Source organism: Vidua macroura, chromosome 21 (genome assembly GCF_024509145.1).
Source record: "Vidua macroura isolate BioBank_ID:100142 chromosome 21, ASM2450914v1, whole genome shotgun sequence".
Taxonomy (NCBI): Eukaryota; Metazoa; Chordata; class Aves; order Passeriformes; family Viduidae; genus Vidua; species Vidua macroura.
The window spans coordinates 4,565,833-4,584,088 of record NC_071591.1 but is presented as its reverse complement, the minus strand read 5'-3'; the positions used below and the strand labels follow the sequence as shown (position 1 = coordinate 4,584,088).

General features: G+C 44.8%; 1 protein-coding gene across 4 annotated transcripts in view; it reads right to left on the bottom strand.

The window, feature by feature from the left end:
* Positions 1-17,563, bottom strand: part of RAPGEF1 (Rap guanine nucleotide exchange factor 1) — an 84,632-nt gene extending 67,069 nt beyond the window's left edge. For all 4 annotated transcript variants that reach the window (XM_053996790.1, XM_053996791.1, XM_053996792.1 and 1 more), the window contains exon 1: positions 17,410-17,563. In XM_053996790.1, the coding sequence (XP_053852765.1) occupies positions 17,410-17,434 (25 nt within the window). In that variant the 5' untranslated portion in view covers positions 17,435-17,563. The remainder of the gene's footprint in view (positions 1-17,409) is intronic.
* Positions 17,564-18,256: the final 693 nt, after the last annotated feature.

Here is an 18,256-nt window from a genome sequence, read left to right as displayed (position 1 = left end):
CACAAGGAAGAAGAGAAACTAAATTCCTGAAAAAAAAGAGCAAATAACATGGATTTGAAAGCTTGCTAGGGGCTATGCAGGGCTATACAGAGCCCACTTATCACAAGTAAGAATTCAGATTGAATTTTGGAGGTCTAATGTGAAATATACAGAGTCATAATATTCCTGGGGGTAAACAGCTCCAGAGAGCATCAGCATTACAGGAGGCTTCTTCTGCCAAATTACCACCACTCTTTCTTGAATTCACACCTCCTGGTTGTGTATTAACACAACAATCTTGTATTATAGTAACCTCAGTCAATCATTTTTCCTCCACAGAGGCACAGGCCAGGAAGGGAATTTCAGAGTTCAAGCCCATTCTCTTGCTGGATCATAAAAATCCCAGCATTACTGTATCACACAAAAGGTCTCCCACTGGGACTTGATGCAAAACAAGGAAAACCAAAACAAGGAAACAAAGCAAACAAGGAGAAATCCTTAAACAAAGAAAGAAAATCTTTGAAATCATTGGCCCGTCCACTTAAGTGCTGTTGATTCATAATGATCTTGATTCCAATAGCTAGTTGGAAATTTTCAACGTACTATGTGCCGCTTTATTTAAAAAACACGACCTACATTTGAATTTCTGAGTAAGAGCACAGACATACACAACGCTTTGCATGCTAAAGATGTGGCTTTATAGTGGCTCGGATTTCACACGTTCCCATCTTTTGAACGGCAAATCTGTTCTGACTCTGCCCATTGTTACGGGATCTAAAAAATCCAGAGCCACAGAGAGCACCTGACCTGGGAGTTCTGATAAAAACCAGGCTATTGCAGAGAGACAGCAGGAAAAAAGAGGCCGCTCCTCGTCAGTCAGACGCTCTTTAATCAGGTTGAAACGCTTGGCTGTGGAGAGGGGGGTTCAATCTCTCCAATCCACATTCCCATCCTCATGCTGCTTTCTTAATTAGCAGCAAGTGGACAACAGCTGTCAGTAGCCTGGAGGCCAGAAAGTTATCAGCAAAAAGGGAGAGAGACACAGGACGGGGCTGTTAAATGCACCAGTGGTCAATACAGGCAAGAGATCCATCCACAGCCAACGTGGAATGCTTTGGGTTGGAAGGGATCATCTCATTCCAACCCCCTGCCATGGACACAGCCTCATCCACTGACACTGAGAGGATGCTCTTCCTGCTGGCTTTAGTCTGGTTATTTTAACATATAGTCATATGTTAATAATAATAATAATTATAGTAACTGTAATTAATAATAATAATAACTGTAATTCAGTTTTTTTGGGTTTTTGTTGGTTTTTTTTTAGTATTCCCGTAACAGGAAAATTTAAACCGAGAATAGAAGGAAACAGGAAGGCCATCCTAATGTCTTGATGAAAATACATGGGGGTCAATTCAAAGTCACAGCACAATAAAGGCCTCAAGATTGTTCCAGAGATTTTAGGCATAAAAGTTGAAGCACAGGAGAGAGGGGGGAGAAAGGATATTTTACTTAAACAGTAACAGAAACTTCAGCAGAAGGCAGAAACTTAATCTAGAAGCCCTAACCTTAAACAGCACAGAAGAAAAAGACTCTACTCAGTCATTATTATCTGTGTATTAAATCCTGTAAGCCCAAGTCACTGGCCTTGACTTTATTGTACCACGTATTAGACTAAAGTGGGTCAAAAAGAAAATTCATTCCCAAAGAGGTGATACCCTCTGGTCAAACCATGTGCTTATCTCGTAACACAATTCACTGACTGTCTGGATGATCAAGAAATAAAGTAATTGCTTCCCTGTTGGATGCCCTGATTGCTGTCATTTGTGGCAATAGGGAACTCAATGCAATTGCAGGCAATAAAATGTATTATTAAAATTCCCCACTGCCCATTTGTTACTGATAAATTGTCATCACCCCAATTTCTTCAGAAAAGCCAGGCTTCTTTTGAATTTGGCTTTATTCTACCCAGAAAGCAGAGATTTGGAGCAATTTTCTGAGGCCTGGCTGGTAGGTCTGCCAGTTCTAAATATATCCGAGCTTTCTGAGCTTGAACCTATGCAAGGGAAGCTGGGAAGAAGATGGAAGTATTTCCCCAAACTGCCAGTAGACTAGCAAGACATCTAAAAGCCCTCATCAAATTAAGTGCTTAATTACAATTCAGACTTTGAGACTCTGGAAATTAGGATAATCTTCTGGGAAATTTAGCAGTCTCCCACAAAAGAAATTGCAATATACAAGCCAAAAAAAGCAGAGGGCTTGGAGAATGTTATCCCATCAAATCACACCTTGTGCTAGATTCCTCACCCTAATTCCTGGGGAATACAAAGTGAGATCCACAACTGAATTTCAGGTTCTTGAGCCATTGGGAAAGATGAAGATCAACATTTAGGAGGATAAATTGGGAAAAGCAGTCTCATGTAAAAAGCTGAGAAATGTTTGTTGCGTTGATGGAGAGCTGCCTGTGAAGGGACCTTCTCACACTTGATTTCACGACAGACATGCAAGGCTACAAAAGGCATGGCTTGGAGAAGGTCTCGACACAGTCACTGGACAACCACCAAAATTTTGGCAGCACAGCAATGGCTGCAGGCTTGCCAGCTCCATTCCTCTAGGTGGCATGATCTGTGCACGCATCACCTGGATCCTCCCATGTGGAGAGATGTCACCACTACACAGCACTCTGCCACTCTCACTACCGAGTGACATCCCTAAAAGCATGAACTAACAACCCACTCACAGGATACACAGCTCCAGTGATGACTGAAAAGCCCACAGAAGCTCCTGGAGAAGCAGAGGTCATCTGACCACAGTACCAAGTGGAAGCACAGCAGAAAATGAAAGGAGGGCAGGAGTTGTACTCACTATCCTTACATCACTACAGACAGAACTTTCCATCACCACCCATCATGAAGTCAGAGGTACAGAAGAAACGTTTGCACAATGCTCTAAAAGTGTAAAGCTCTAGGTGAACACTAAGCATTACACATTTTCCTTTTTGATTCATGAAATTATTGCAAGGGAAATGAAATCTTGATCTCAAAATAAGCCGGAACATCCCACACTTCCCATTGTTACCACTCTCATGAGCCATCAGCCCAGAATCACATTTAGCAGCAAGAGGAGCTCTGCTGCTTGGGCAAGATGTGTAGGGATGTTCTTTTGCTGTGACACATGTGCCACTGCTTGCTGGCACATCCCTGTACATCCCCAGGACAACGCTGCTGAGTCAAAACCTTGTGACACAGAGGATGCACTACAAGCAACATGAGTGTTACCATCCCAAAAACCTGCAAACGAAGAGAAACAAAGGGGAGGGAGAGCTGACAGAGAGGAAATCATATCCTGGTATCAAAGACAACAAGAGACAAAACAAAATGAAAAGCAATTCAAACCCAGAGCTCAAATGGAGAATGAAGGAAGTGACTGAACTCGGGCTGGAGGTATCTCAGAAGCTGAGCTATGACACTGGGGTCACTTGGATAATGCAGAAGCTGTAGGGGAGAGGGTGTTTCCCACCAGCAGCTTATCTCTGCACACTCAGCTTCCAGACAGGTTCACATCTGGAGCACGGTACTCCTTGCTCATTGTTTTTTCCGTGAGCCAAAGGTCAGCAGTGCTGCTACAACCTCCCATACCCTGGATGAGCCCTCTGGAGCCTGCTGCTCACACCTGGTACTGATCAGAGGGGTCTGGACCAAAATCAGAATTTATTTTTCCAGAAAATGTCAACTACAGAAATTCATAAAAACGTTCATTAATTCAAAACAAATCTTTTGGCGGAAAGCTATGGAAATCTATATATAATCTCATCAGAAGTCAGCTCTGCAATTAAAACCAGAGAATATAACAAAAGAAGTCCCAGCTTGCTCATCATTTGCATTTCCAGTGAGTGCCTGGCCTAACACAGGTCCTGGCAGAAACCCAGGCTAGGTCACAGGGTGCTACAATGCCAGAGAGTGCTCAAAGCCATGCAGCCAGCAGAGATGCCTACCTGCAGAAACAGAAACTGCTGCATTAACTCAATATGGAATAAATCAATTAAATTTGTACCCTGGAGCAAGAGTCTGGGGAGTGTCCAGACAAGCCTTAACAAATATTAACTAGCCTGAAGTTAAATACCTCTCTGTAAACTGTCCTACAGACTTTGATACCCTAAGAACCGGAATTTTTTTTTTCCAATATAAAATTCCAGGCAAGTGAAAATATGAAAGCAGTTCTTGATACAGCTTAACTAGACTGATCATTTAAGCTCGAGCTGCTTCCTAGAGATATTGGGGCTTTCACAAGATTTTTTCTGTGGCTTACTCATAATGAACAGCTGCTCTGGCAACTGCTGGAGTCAGCAGGTACTTCCTGCCCTGAAAAATAGTCATCAATATATCTCAGTACAGAAAATCATACTCTCTTTAAAACAATTCATGATAGGGTTTAGATACCAACTGGCTCCATGACAAGGACACTCCCTTAAACAATGGTTACACCCTGTATACAGCTAAAAATGAAATAGCTGAAGAGGAAGACATTTTACACAAGTTCCCAGGGTAAAACACATCTGAGAAGCACTGGTCTGGGACTGATATTGTTCTATTGAAAGAATAAATATCTCAGTCCAAATCGTATTTCCTTCACCACCTCCCCAGACGTGCACAAGGAGAAAATCTCTCTGAGCTTCCCTTTTATACTTCTGGTGCTCTCCAACAGAATGAAAACCCAGCGTTTTATAAGACTGTAAATAAATTAGAAGTGCTGCAGATTATGATTTGCCCTTTTGTTAACATCACTGGTAGCACCAGTGAGCCTGTCTGCCAGCTTAGGAGAGGTCTGAAACTCTTTCAGTGTTGACTTTAAGCTGAATACAAATATTGAGTGAGCTGCCTGTACACGGAGTCCTCAACCACAGCGATCTCCTCGCACAGCAATGCTGCTTACAATGCTGCCAGTGAGCCAGGGTGTCAAAACAAACATCATTGTATTAATTGCATCTGTTGATGAACCAGCCCAAGAACAGCCTTGTTCAATCACTGGCTTTATAAGATAGTACTGAAATGTTACTGTGACTGTTGAGATGGATGAGTCAACAGACAAAATACAAGAGCATTTGTAAAGAGTCTCGCTGGAGTAATTTGAAAAGCTGCACAGCCACACAAAATGATGGCTTTTATTGACATAGCTTGCTCATAATAGTCCTTACCTAATTTTAAGTTTCAGTTTTGTTTTCTGCAGCCTTTCCAGTCAAGGACAGGCAAACACACAAGTACTGCTACCTTTGCAAGGTGAAAGATCAGTAGACACATAACCAATCTGAAAATAGTTCAAGAAGTCACGTCAGATACTAATCCTCACTTGGGGAGATACAAATGGCTCTTCCCTGTATTTTGGAAGCTTTCCTTGACCTTGTGGAGTAAAAGACTTCTCAAACTACCAGGTAAATATAACACTGGGGCTCAGGGTCAGCTCAAGGCAGGAAGCACGGGCCACACATCCCCAGCCAGCCTCTCCTCCTGGTCTTACTCGGCTGAAATCATCTCTGCAGTGTCACATAAGGTCAGGAGATTCAGGTTACTGAAAGAATGATATTTTAAACCTGATCTCTCTCCCTCTCTCATCCAAAACCATCTGCAACTCATCTTTTAAGGCAGAGATTATTCATTCTGGGGGAATTATCCACTAATCAGTTTTTATCTCCAAACGAGGTCCTCACACTTGCAGCTAGGTCTGTATTTAAAAAAGCTAGATATGTTTACAAAACCTGGCAGAGTTTTAGGTTCCTTCCACTCTCAGAGCAGTCTCCCACTGGACGGATTTTAAAATGCAGTTGATGGCAGCTCCATGTGCTGAGAAAACCAGCCCAAATTTACCAGCCAACAGCATGTGCCAAGATAGGTACAGAGGTACAAAGCAAGGCTCCAGTTATGAGTCACCTTTACTGGGCTGGGGGTAGTTCTTTACACCTTCATGCCCAGGGAGCTGCTGTGTGAGCTTTCACACCACCCCGATTTTCTGAAGTAGGATAGAAGTAAGCAAAACCACACTGCACAATAGGAGAAGGAGACAAGGACTCTGGTATTTCCACCCAAACCACATGCACAGAGAGAGGTCAGCACAGAGCTCTGGCTCTCAGCACACTTGCTCACTAGCCTGGCTGCTACTCCCTTTGATATTTGTCACAGCCAAGTGTGAAACTCAAGAGCAGCACGTGGTCAAGTGAGTCAGACCCCTGCATTCTGCAAGTGCTTCTCCCCTACTTATTATAGCTCATCCTTCAGCTCTGCCCTGGCACACCAAAGCATTTTCTATCCACTGCTCAATCAGACAGCAGTTCCTCCAGTTCCTTCCACTCACCAGTATGAAATTCATGTCCATCACCTCCCAGAGGTGACACCACTGTTCTGTAGGGCCTTCCAAATAAGATGTGCTCCTCATCTGCAATTATCATGCAAAAATACCCCCACAAAAACCCAGGCAGATAAACTGCCTCCTGCATTTCACCCAGAGGCCAAGGCAATTACTGCAGAACCTGCAGCTTGCATCAGTAAACACAGCAATGTAATAGTTTTGGGTTACCCAATTTTCAAGTTTGAGGACTATGTTAAAACAAAACCAAAGCCAAACCAAAACCAAACCAAACTCACCCGGATTTTTCCTGACAAGCAAGTTGTTAAACTGGCCCAAAATCATATTTTACCAACTGCAAAAGAGGAATTCTGGAGATTCTTCAGCTGGTATGAATCAGGATAAAAGGCATTTCACAGCTGTAGAAGTGAGACTATTTCAGGAAAAAGAGATGTTTTTAATTCCCTCTAGTTCATTTAATACATTCTCAACATCATAGCTTAAAATAATCCTGACAGACAAAGCAGGCCAGACCTTCTTATCCAACAGAGTACAACTGTGCACTCACTGCCTCAAAACTATTCTCTACCCTCTCTTGGGTAAAATAGTGGGGATGGAGGGAAAGAAACTATTTAGACTGAAGAGCAGAAACCTCTACTCAGACCCATTTGTTTTACTCTGCAAGTATTGACAGATGAGTAATGAAAACTTTGCTGCAGACACAGACTGTTCTTCAAGGCAGCATCAGTTAATAAACCACAACCACAGCTGCAAAAATATTAAGGAATTTAAGTAAATGACTCCTTCAAGGGCAAGGGATTGCAGGAGGAGCCAGTTTTTGTGCTTTGTTATCATCCCAAAGGTTAAGATCAGAGCATGCAGCATCAACACAAACCAGTGTTGCTGCTTTGGACATAAAAACTTTGAATAACAATTTCATTAAATGTATACAACTGGGTACTAATATTTCTAGTACGACTCTTTTCCATTATGATAATAATTGAAACTTAGTATACTATGTTGCCAAAGCTTTTAGATGTGAATTATCTCATCTGAAAAGAATTAAATGGTAAAAACAAATTAACAGTAATAATAAAACTAACAGCCTCTTAGCTGTCAGAACCACAGGAGCATCAAGGCTGAAAGAGACCTTCAAGATGATCTGATCCAACTGCCAGCCATAATCTCCCCAAAACCACATTCCCAAGAGCCACATCCAGACATCATCTCAACACTTCCAGAGACAGCAACTCCACCACTTTTCTGGGCAACTTATTCCAAGGCCGGACCCTTCTTTCAGTGAAAAATCCAAGCCTTCTCACAGGACAAGCCACAGCACTGGCCTGGCAGCATGGCTGAGAAGGTTTTGCAGGCATTACAGACCTGGATGAGGATGCTGACCCACAGCCACATGAACAGCTCATGCACGCTGGGAATGATTTAGAAGCAGTTGTGCCCACAGTGGATGGGGGAATTTTTCTGGTGACATTACCAATGGAGCTCCAACAGAGTGGATAAACCAATGGCTCTAACCTTAGGTACAATTATTTATACCAGTCCCAAGTCTTCACAGAGTTTGAGAAGTATCCAAACAGTGACATGTGCAATCAACGACCTGCCAACATCCTTTTTATTGTTACTAGCACTCTTACACACCTTGTTGCCAAAAGACCCTCAGGATTTATATATAAATTCCTCTGCCTAGGATAAAAGAGGGTTTGGAGCTTGCAGCTTGGCACTCACCAGGCTGGCAGCCAAATGGAAGCTCGGGGAAATTCTCCTGGGTATCACTTGTGGTGCACCTGATGTCCCCAGGGAGCCCTGTGAGTGTTACAGTGAAACACACACCTCACGTTTGAGGTCTAATGAAGCAGGTTGTATTTCAGGATAAAATCTAACAATAAGTGCTGCCAATGAATATTTAGGGAATTTATACAAGTGCTTTCACCCGAGACACACAGGAACAAAACCATCTTTGTTTAAAGGCTACCTGGAAATAGGCACAGAGAGTTAGCAAGAACCAAATTCTCTCTTGGCATGGTTTTTAAGTGTTTCTTTGCCCTGCAATTGTTACCAGGCTTTTATTGGCAAACCACCCTTCACTGCCCTCGACTGACTCCTCTGAACTGCCTCCAAAACACACATATTTGCTTTTTTCCCCCAAAGATTTTGCCTTTCCCTGGCATTCCCCATTCCAGGCCATTCACAAATCATGTTTGCCAAATGGCTACAAGCATGGGACAGCTACATTTTCAATTCTGCCATAATGAAGGCCCTATTTGAAGCTTCTCTGACCTCCTTGGCCTTTTTCAGAAAATGTGCAGAAATTTAAATAAATTTTAATATCCATTCCTCCACAAAGTTTGACAGAAATTGGCCAGTAAGTCCAAGAGTTGTAATAGAGGATGGATGAGCTATCACAGCTGTCTTATGTAAGGATGTTACAGATTAAGGAAGAGAGGTGCAGACAAGGAGCAAACTTATCTCTGAGAGATGTGCCAAGTTATGCATGAAGACTCGCTGGTTCTTCTGTAAAGGGATTTTGTGCAGCTGAATATCACAAAACTGACCAGAGCTGAGAGTGCCAGCTCATGTACTTTAAACACCATTCCTTAAGTTCACTCCATCATTTTAACAGGGTGGTTCTACAATGTTCCAAAGTGTTCCTCCTGTAAAACAACATCCCAGACAGAGCAGGGGACAGAAGTGCCGCTGATTCCCATGACAAAGAGCAAACAGCTACACACATAAGAACTGAAAAACCAAGCTGAAAACAGAGAAACTCCCCACCTCAGCTTGTCAGTTATGTCCTACGTATTGCTTATAATGATACAAGATTATGGGGTTTTTTTTAAACTCATGTGATTTTCAGATTCACCACGGTTTTGGGTACTACAAATTTTTCCCACACAGCAGCTCTGGAGAAGCAATTCCAAGCAGCAAAAGTTAAACTCAACCCCTGCACTGCTCTTACCATGCTCTGTCAAAAATCTGGCATCAGCCTTAACATCTGATTTCGTGTGACCTTTCAAGGCTATTTATACAGACAAACCACCTCCTGCACAAACCAGTGCTCTACATTTTCTGCAAATCCCTGTAAATTCATAGATGAGTTCTAACTAAACCTTTTGGCAGAATTCCCTAGTTCTTCAAATGTATTATTCTTATGTATAGTTCTACTAAGAAAAGTAGAAAATGTAGAGTTAAAAAAAAATTAAGATGGAAAATATATATCCAAAGAGGGATATTTCATTTTCTTGTATGTGAAAGCTGCAGCATACATCACTGTCAACTGTGAAATGCAAGGCTGCATCAAAAAGGGAAAAAAAAAAAAAAGGCAACATGGTCAAATTGACAAAATTAATACAGTTAGAGCACAACTGAAAAGATCATAAAGCACCCAAGAAAAACTGTGTTTAAACAGTATTGTCCTGCTAACTGAACCCATTGTCAGATGGATTCACTGAGCTCTGCTCTCCAGAATTGATTGGAATGTACTCTACAACCAGAACTGCAATATTGATCTCCCTGGGTGCCCTTTGTTATGTTTGGTTCGTAAAGGAAACTTTCTAAATATGGAATTAATTCCTGAGGCTACTGTAGAACCTCTTGGGCAGCACAGACAGGACAGATTGGTAGACAGGACCCAATCAAACCTATCAAAAGGGAAGGGATAAAACAACATGTGCTGTATATTTGGAACACACTTGTTTTGGTTCCCATTTTAATTATTAAAGACTCCCTGCAAAGTGCAGCTGAATGGATACAGAACTATTTATTCAGTCTCCCAGTAAAATTCTATCGAGGTTTAATCAACCAACCAAGCTGCAGTATCTGCTTCCTCCAACCTTACCAGCTGTGAGTAACTATTCTTTGATTTTAACCTCCACTGATTTTTTCCTTTCTTTCCAGAAGCCTAAAAAAGAAAATTCTCATGAATTTTCTTTCAAACCCCAAGATTTTGTACACGTCAGGGATGAAATTAAAGATCTTGTTTAGAATATAAATGGGACTGGTTCAGTGAATATGTTAAGTACTCAACAAAGGGCATCCCCCCATGAAGCCTTCAGAGAAAAGAATGAGAGCATGAGAGTGCAAGCAAGCTTTAACCTCTCTCCCTGGGCAGAATAATGGATTAGGATTTCCTCAGAGGCACTGATGGCCATGCCAAGATGTTAACTTACAACACAAAGTGCACAGGATTTTCATGGCACCAGAAAAACCCTACCCAAAGCAGCAGACACTGTCACCCAGGTAAAGTAAGATAATGCAAAACATGTGGGGTTTTTTTCAATTCAAAAAGCCTCATTTCTATAATTAAGACATCTCTTCTTCAATGCCACCCCATGCTCATTCGACCCTCAGAGTGGTTATAAAATGGGAACCAGAAAAATATTTGGAATATAGCCCTTATCAATTCTCAGATCTTTTAGATACTTTCCTAAATAGGATACAATAAAAGGTGTAGGAGAACCAGTCTTCCCAAATTCTGTGAATACTGTACCTCCCACAACACCAAGTGAACACTCTGATACAGGCTTTTCCCTCTACTTGTTTCTATTCACTTCTCCCTTGCTCTCACAAGGAAACATTTTCTTACAAACCCCACAGAAGGTGAGCTGTGCTAGCAGCTCACACAGCAGAGAGATTTAACATTAAGAGGCTGTTTCCAAGCTGGAGAGCTTTCACTGAAATATGCAACCCAAATAAAAGCAGATCAATAATGTGATCCATCAGCCTTCTCAGGCTGCTTCACAGAACACGCGAGGACATCATTTCTCTCTCGCACAGATGAAACTGTTTGCTCTGTCACTGCCAATGTCAGACACCTTAAGAAGAGGTTGGAAATGTATTTTTAAGAGTGGATGCTGTGGGTCAGGGAATAAAGCTGTAATTTGTCAGGATGCAGTAAAACGTGAACAGCACAACTGCAGAACATTCCTCTGGCAGCACGTCCCAACCTGCAGGATTCCTGCAGCTTTTCCGGATTGCTGAAATTCATCTTCTGTCTCTTTGCCTTGGAACAGACTCCATGCAAGCCGTTGGGAACATCCTCCTTGCCTGATTTCCCCCTTTGCCATCCCTCTTGTCTTCTCCTCTCTGCTCTCCTCGCACGCAACTCAGCCCCCGCTCCCTCCTCTCCCATCACCGGTGGGTTGGGCATCCTCTCAATTTTCTCATTTTCCAGCCCATTCCATCAACATGTGATGCCCCTCTTTCCTTCTCTGGCCACCTTTTTATACACCTTGGAGTGCTGAGGCTGCAAATTCAAACTTGCAAAGATAATAAATCTAGTTTTCCTTCAACCTGTTCTCCCTTTTCCTCTGATTTCAAGCTCTGAGAATGACACCCTGTTCTCCTTTACCATCCCCTCATCCCATTATGTTTTACAATATTTCTCAACTGTAGCAAAACTTTAATTATTTAGAAAAAAAATACAAATAACAAAGCTCATATCCTTGCAATAGGTATGTGATTTTATTACTCTCCATGACACTGGCTGAATCCTAAAGTCATATGCTAACAAATAAAAAGGAAAAGTGTAACTCCAAAACAGAATTTTCCAAGTATTCAGGCACTTACATCATAATAAATTTTCCATTCTTTTCAGAGAGAAAAGCCTATTCTGTCACAAATCTGAGAAGCTGAAGGACCCCTCTCATGCATAGGATTTCTCTAGATAATGTAATGTCTCTACAGGCAGAATACAAGCTGGAAGGATTCATTTCATGCTAAGCAACAGTACACAGAGGACAAGAGCTTCCCAAACTAGCAAAAGACACCAAATCTTGAGTTCCAGCAGAAAAAATGCTGTGATTATATGTTTTGGAAAACTGAACAAGTTATATCCACTACATGTATTCAAACTATGCAAAATGATGGGTGTGGTGAGGAGGGGGAGAGAGGAAGGAGGCTATTAAATCACCTTACCTGTAATTCTGACATGTAATTTGTTATTTTTAATATACAACATAGTTTCAGGTGTTTTATCTGGCACAAAGACAGAAAATGTTCTTTATCATCTTACCTTTGCTGGGGTACAAGGGATCTTCCAAACTGGGTGCTACGGTAACAAACAACTCCAGCTCCCACTAGCTCAACTGAGAGCTACCTATAATACACATAAATGATTGAGTGATTGAATTAAAGCTCATTAGCCATCAAATGCCTCTGCCAAGGAAGGGACAACATCTCTCCAGCTTCTTTAAAATGAAGTGTAGAAAGTTAACTCCTCATGTTACTCCACTTGCAGTTCAAATGCTGTTAAGATTCTGGTTGGAATGCTCTCCTTCCAAAGATCTCTAAGTCAACAGCAAAGCTCATTTTACCAATTCTACCCTCAGGCTTTCCACTTTGGAATAAATACGGTCTTAATGTATATTTCTTAAAAAAAAACCCACACCTTTGCATTAGAATCTATCTGCACCTACAATAGAGTTACTAGAGCATCAACTGCAATTCAGAACTTCCAAAAATATGAACAAAACCCCAGGGAAACCTGAAAGAGGAGTTACAGATTGACACCCTTCCCTAGAAACACACACCCAGGTTTCTTCCACTCAGGCAATACATTGCAGCAAGCAAAGCCACACAAGTGAATCAAGAGATCTAAATGAGGGATATTTGTTTTAGGATCTTGACTGACACTGAACTTCCACTCCTCTCTCTGCCTGCCAGGAGGTTAGCAAGAGCCAGTGAGCTACCACCACATACAAATCACAACCAAGAGATATATTTAGTCGCTGTGGTTCAAGGAAAACGATTGCTTACACTGAAAATAAATTTAGCAATTGTTTCCAGTTTCTGATTTTCACTGACTAAGGCACAACCCAGCTGCTTCACATTCCAGTAGCCTTCAGCTGTCTTTTTTCTCCACTCCTTGCCCACTTCCTTCTTACAACTGCTAAGACCATCTCAATCCTGCAGCAGTTATCCCACAGGCTACATTTCGGAACACGCCACCTGTCAACCTACAATGGCTTACAAAAGATGCCAAATTCTGCTCCTTGTGCTCCTTGTGATTTTGCAGAAATCAGCAATCATCTCGTACCTGGATTTTACCTCTCCACAAAACCAGCCTGAATGGTTGATGCTGTTTGAAGAAGTTACAGTAAAACACACGTGGGATGTCACTATGGGAGCAGCACACAGGAGGAAACAGGAGGTGCTGAAAGCCTGACTAAGGAAGAATTGGAACTGAACTGCCTTTGGGGTTGAGAGGTAAGTTTTTTGAAGGGTCTAATTTTCAGATTTGCAGATAACTCTTACTTTGCCTGAAAACCACCAGCAGAGAAGCACTTAAGCTGGTCAACTGCAAAATTTTCTAACCTGAAATCCCTCACTTAGTATTGAGAAACATGGTACAGCTGTGAAAGCACAACAGAACTGAGAGTCCTGCCTGGTAACCCACCTAAGCATGACAGACAAAGAGAAACTGCATAAAACTGTACAGGTATATAAAACAGGCAGGCTAATTTCCATAAAATGATCCAAGGCATGATGACAGTTCAAAATATACCCTCTGCAAAAACAAAATCTCCAGGACACTTCACATTTGTACAAAAACATCCGCAGATGAACAATTCAGGATCACATAAATTGGCAAGAAGGGCTCCAGATAGAACATTAAATTCCTACAAAGATAGGAATAATGTCACCTCCTGAATTGTTTCTTCAATTTTGTCATTTTCTTAAGAACAGAGTTCTCCTGGAATTACCCCTAGATGATTACCCCACCAATACTAAAGGGTGAGAATTTGAGGTGAATTTGCTTATCAGGCAAGTGCATATGAGTAAAAGGTAAAGCCAACAGTGTTTTCGGTCTACTGGGAATAAACACATCCCATTGAGTCCTGAGCAGAATAGAGATGACTGCCTGCGCTCCAGGTAGCTATCACCTGAAACAGCTCTCTCAAACAACCTTTAGCAGGCAGCTATTGGAAAAGCAAGTTCACAAGGGAAATGAAAACCCTGAAAGAAATAACAAGACTAAGAGTGAAAACCAAGTAGAATAAACCGTCAAAATATGGCACCCATATGTTCTTTGGTTTTAATAAAAGGGCATTTTTGACTTGTTTCATGACAAGCTTTTGGTTCAGAGCTGATGGTGTCTAATTCCTCCCTTACTCTCCCTGAATGATGGAGAGTAGCTGAATTCCCTGCAGCACGTAATCCATCAGGTAAATAAAAACAGGAATTCGTGCATCGCCATGGTAACAGGAAACCAAAGCAGAATCTGTGACCTTCTCTGCTCTTTCTTGGCATCCCTATTTTGGATTTCACATCAAAAAGGGAGAGAGCAAATATTTTCTGAAAGTGAAGACAAAAAGTCACAGTTCTGGAGTAAAGAGAAGCCAATGGCCATTCCTTCTCTTCAAGCCAAGGAGGGTTCTGCTTTGGAAAAGCGTCTGGAAGTCTCCTGGTGGGAGCCTAACAAAGCAGGGCCTCTAACACTAGCTAACCCCAAATATACCATCTTCTCCTACATTACCAGATGGCTGCCTTTCAGTCCAAAGCAGAGCTCTGAACTGCTCTACAGTGACCCTTCTGTTGATTAAACAGCAGCACTGAGAGGCTCCAGAGGGAGCCTTGTCTGCTCTTCCTTCATGGACAGGATGGAAGCTGTTATCTCTAATCATTTATTATTGTTTTTTATGGAGTGCCAACAAGGTGTTTCAGTTAAGAACCCGGGGAGCAGATGTATGAGGGTCTCTGGGGGTCTAACCCTGCAAGGGGTAACACATTTTTTCCAGCAGCCTGTCTAGATGGACACACAAGTCAAAGCAAAGCCTGCTCCAAAGTCTGTCCCCGTGGCTTGTGACCAGGCAATAGTCTATTTTATTTATAACATAATGCACGAATTTCTGTCCCTGTAAGAAAAATAAATTCTAATGTACACGAATGCACAGACCTTGGACCTCACAGCATTTGTTTCACAAGTCTGTATCCTTTGTTCTGCTACTGTACACGTTTTGACAAACATTACCCCGAATGGCTGTGGTGCTACAGGCTGTGTTTATTCGGTGACGCTATTAACCAAACTGTTTGTGTCAATCAGAAGTTCAAACACTCAGAAACAGCGATGGAGACAGTGCTGCTCTGGAACAGCTGGCTCCCAGCCCTCCTTTCCTGTCTCTTCTCCTCCCATTTATATTTGGACTGGATTTGGTTTTTTTTTAATATCCTTCCTAAAGAAATGAAAGTACAAGCAGTTGAAAGATGACAGATTCCCAGATTTACAGTTTCTCTTGTTCAGCAAATCATCACTGTGATAGACTTCCACTAGAACAAATGTCCCTGCATCAGGGCTTCTCCCACTGCATCTTCCAACTGCACGCTCACAGCACCGACCTGGGGATGGATCTTGCACAATCCTTGAATCCTTCAGTGGGAGCTCAGCGTGGCTGGTCTCTAGGTTGCGCAGGGTATGATTTTTATATGGTATTTTATTGCTATTATATGGTATTTTATATGGCATTTATATTTATATGGCATTTCTTGGCCTCGCTGTTCCATTGTTTATGGAACCGTGCTGAGTTTGTGTGCGTCTCCAGAGTCATCTTCCTGTGCCTGAGCTCCTCACACTGCCTCTCTGGTGTGGAGCTCTATTTACTGTTCTCCCAGGGTTATTTACTGCACGCGAATAAACAAAACGTGATCACTTATTTATACGTCTGTAATTACTGTCTACAGTTACTAAATCCCAAGCCAAATTCACCTCCAGCGTAAACAAGTGGCAATTATTCCAGAGCTGGCCCGAGGTCTGTGTACTCTGCTAACACCTTCCCTGCTCGCTGGAGTAAGGGACAAGCATGGAAAAGCTCAGCAGGAGCAAAGCTACGTTGGGGATACTCTGAAAGGGATGGAGCACGGGATTAACCTGTGATATTTCTGGAGTCACGTTTGTCCGCTGATGCGGGGCGCGCTTGTTAGGCACTAACTCAGCGCGAGGAGCTGGAAGCACGCCGAGGTGCTGCACGCCTGGCAGGCTGCTCATCCCCCGGCACCGCTCCAGAACCCACGGAGCACACCAGGGTGGGATGAGCACGGCCAGAAGGCCCTGCTGCCCACTGCACTCCTTGCAGCCGGGGATCCTTCCCGCATCCGTGCTGTCCTGGGAAGCCTGGATGCTCCGCACAGCCCTACTCGGGCTGCTGCCCTGCGTTCCCCAGGAGGAGACAGCCGGGCTATTCCCCACAATGAAATATACAAAACAGCATCGATTTCTCTCTGCTAATTAAATGCAACATAATTAAACTACGTAACTTCGCTGCTTGATTTGCACAACACTAATTGAATCTTTTAGCGTACTACTCCCACTACAGAGAAAAACAGGGTCATTCAACCATCTAAAGTGACAACTGAGAACCAGGCACGACTCCAGAAGCACAGAGAGACAATATGATCCGTGCTTGAGCGTTTCCTTGTGAGAGCTGGAGGAACCTCAGCAGCCTCCCCTGGCACTGACTCTTGTGAGCACCCCAGGCAGAGGGGAAGAGGGAGGAAAAAACCTGCAAGTTCCCTCTGACATTTGCCCACGGACTCATCTTTTCTCATCCTGCACAAACAGCAGGAGAGGAAAGTTGGGAGAAGTTGAAATTATTCATTGCGCCTAGGCCCCAAAGCGCTGCAGCGCCCGGCTGTGCTGATGCTCGGCTGCACGGCAAGGACGGAATGGGTGCAACAACATAAAAATTAAAATAAAGGAGTCAGGAGGAAAAAGAGGAAAACAGCGAAGAAAAAGGAAAACGCGGAGGAGACACAAAGCCCGAGCCAAACAGCGCCCGGGCACCGCAGGACCAGCCCCCGGAGGGACGGGCAGAGCATCCCCTGCGGCCCCGGGCCCGGCCCCGGGCCCCGCTCGCCGCCCGCGCTGTCAGGAGCCCCCGGGGGAGCCTCGCCGGGCACGGGGGTCCCTGCCCGGCTCCCCCCGCCCCGCCGGGCCGCGCCAGGCCCGCGGCACCGCCGGCACCTCCCGCAGCTCCGGCTCCTCCGGCGGCTCCGCGGGCCGCGGCTGCTCCGCGGGGCGGGCGGCGAGCGCGGCCGCCCCGGCGCGTCCCCCGCTCCCGCGCTGCCCGCGGGCCTCCCGGCGCTCACCTGCTTTCTCGATCTTGCCGGACATGTCGGAGCCGGCGCTCGGCGCTCAGGCCCGGCGGCGCACGGAGCCGGCCGAGGGGCTGCCGGGCTCCCGCTGCTGCCGGGCGCGATGCGGGAGCGGCTCCAGCGGCGGCCGTGGAGCTGCGCCCGCCCCCTGCCCGCTCCGCGGGCCGCGACGGGAAGGGGCGGCCCGGGGCTCCCGCCGCGCACGCCCAGCGCCCGGCGCCGCCTCCCGGCCACAAAGGGAACCGCGGGGCGGGGCCGGCGGCGGGGCGGGCACGGAACCCCCGCGGCACCGGAATCCCGCGGTGGGCATCGGGATCCCGGGATGGGCATCGGGATCCCGGGATGGGCATCGGGAACCGGGGATGGAATCCTGGGATGGGCATCGGGAACCTGGGATGGGCATCGGGATCCTGGGATGGAATCCCGGGGTGGGCATCGGGAACCTGGGATGGGCATCGGGAACCGGGGATGGAATCCCGGGGTGGGCATCGGGAACCGGGGATGGAATCCTGGGGATGGGCATCGGGATCCCGCGGTGGGCATCGGGAACCGGGGATGGGCATCGGGAACCGGGGATGGAATCCTGGGGTGGGCATCGGGAACCGGGGATGGGCATCGGGATCCTGGGATGGGCATCGGGATCCTGGGATGGAATCCCGCGGTGGGCATCGGGAACCTAGGATGGGCATCGGGAACCGGGGATGGAATCCCGGGGTGGGCATAGGGAACCGGGGATGGGCATCGGGAACCTGGGATGGAATCCTGGGGTGGGCATCGGGAACCTGGGATGGGCATCGGCATCTTAGGATGGAATCCCAGGGTGGGCATTGGGATCCTGGGA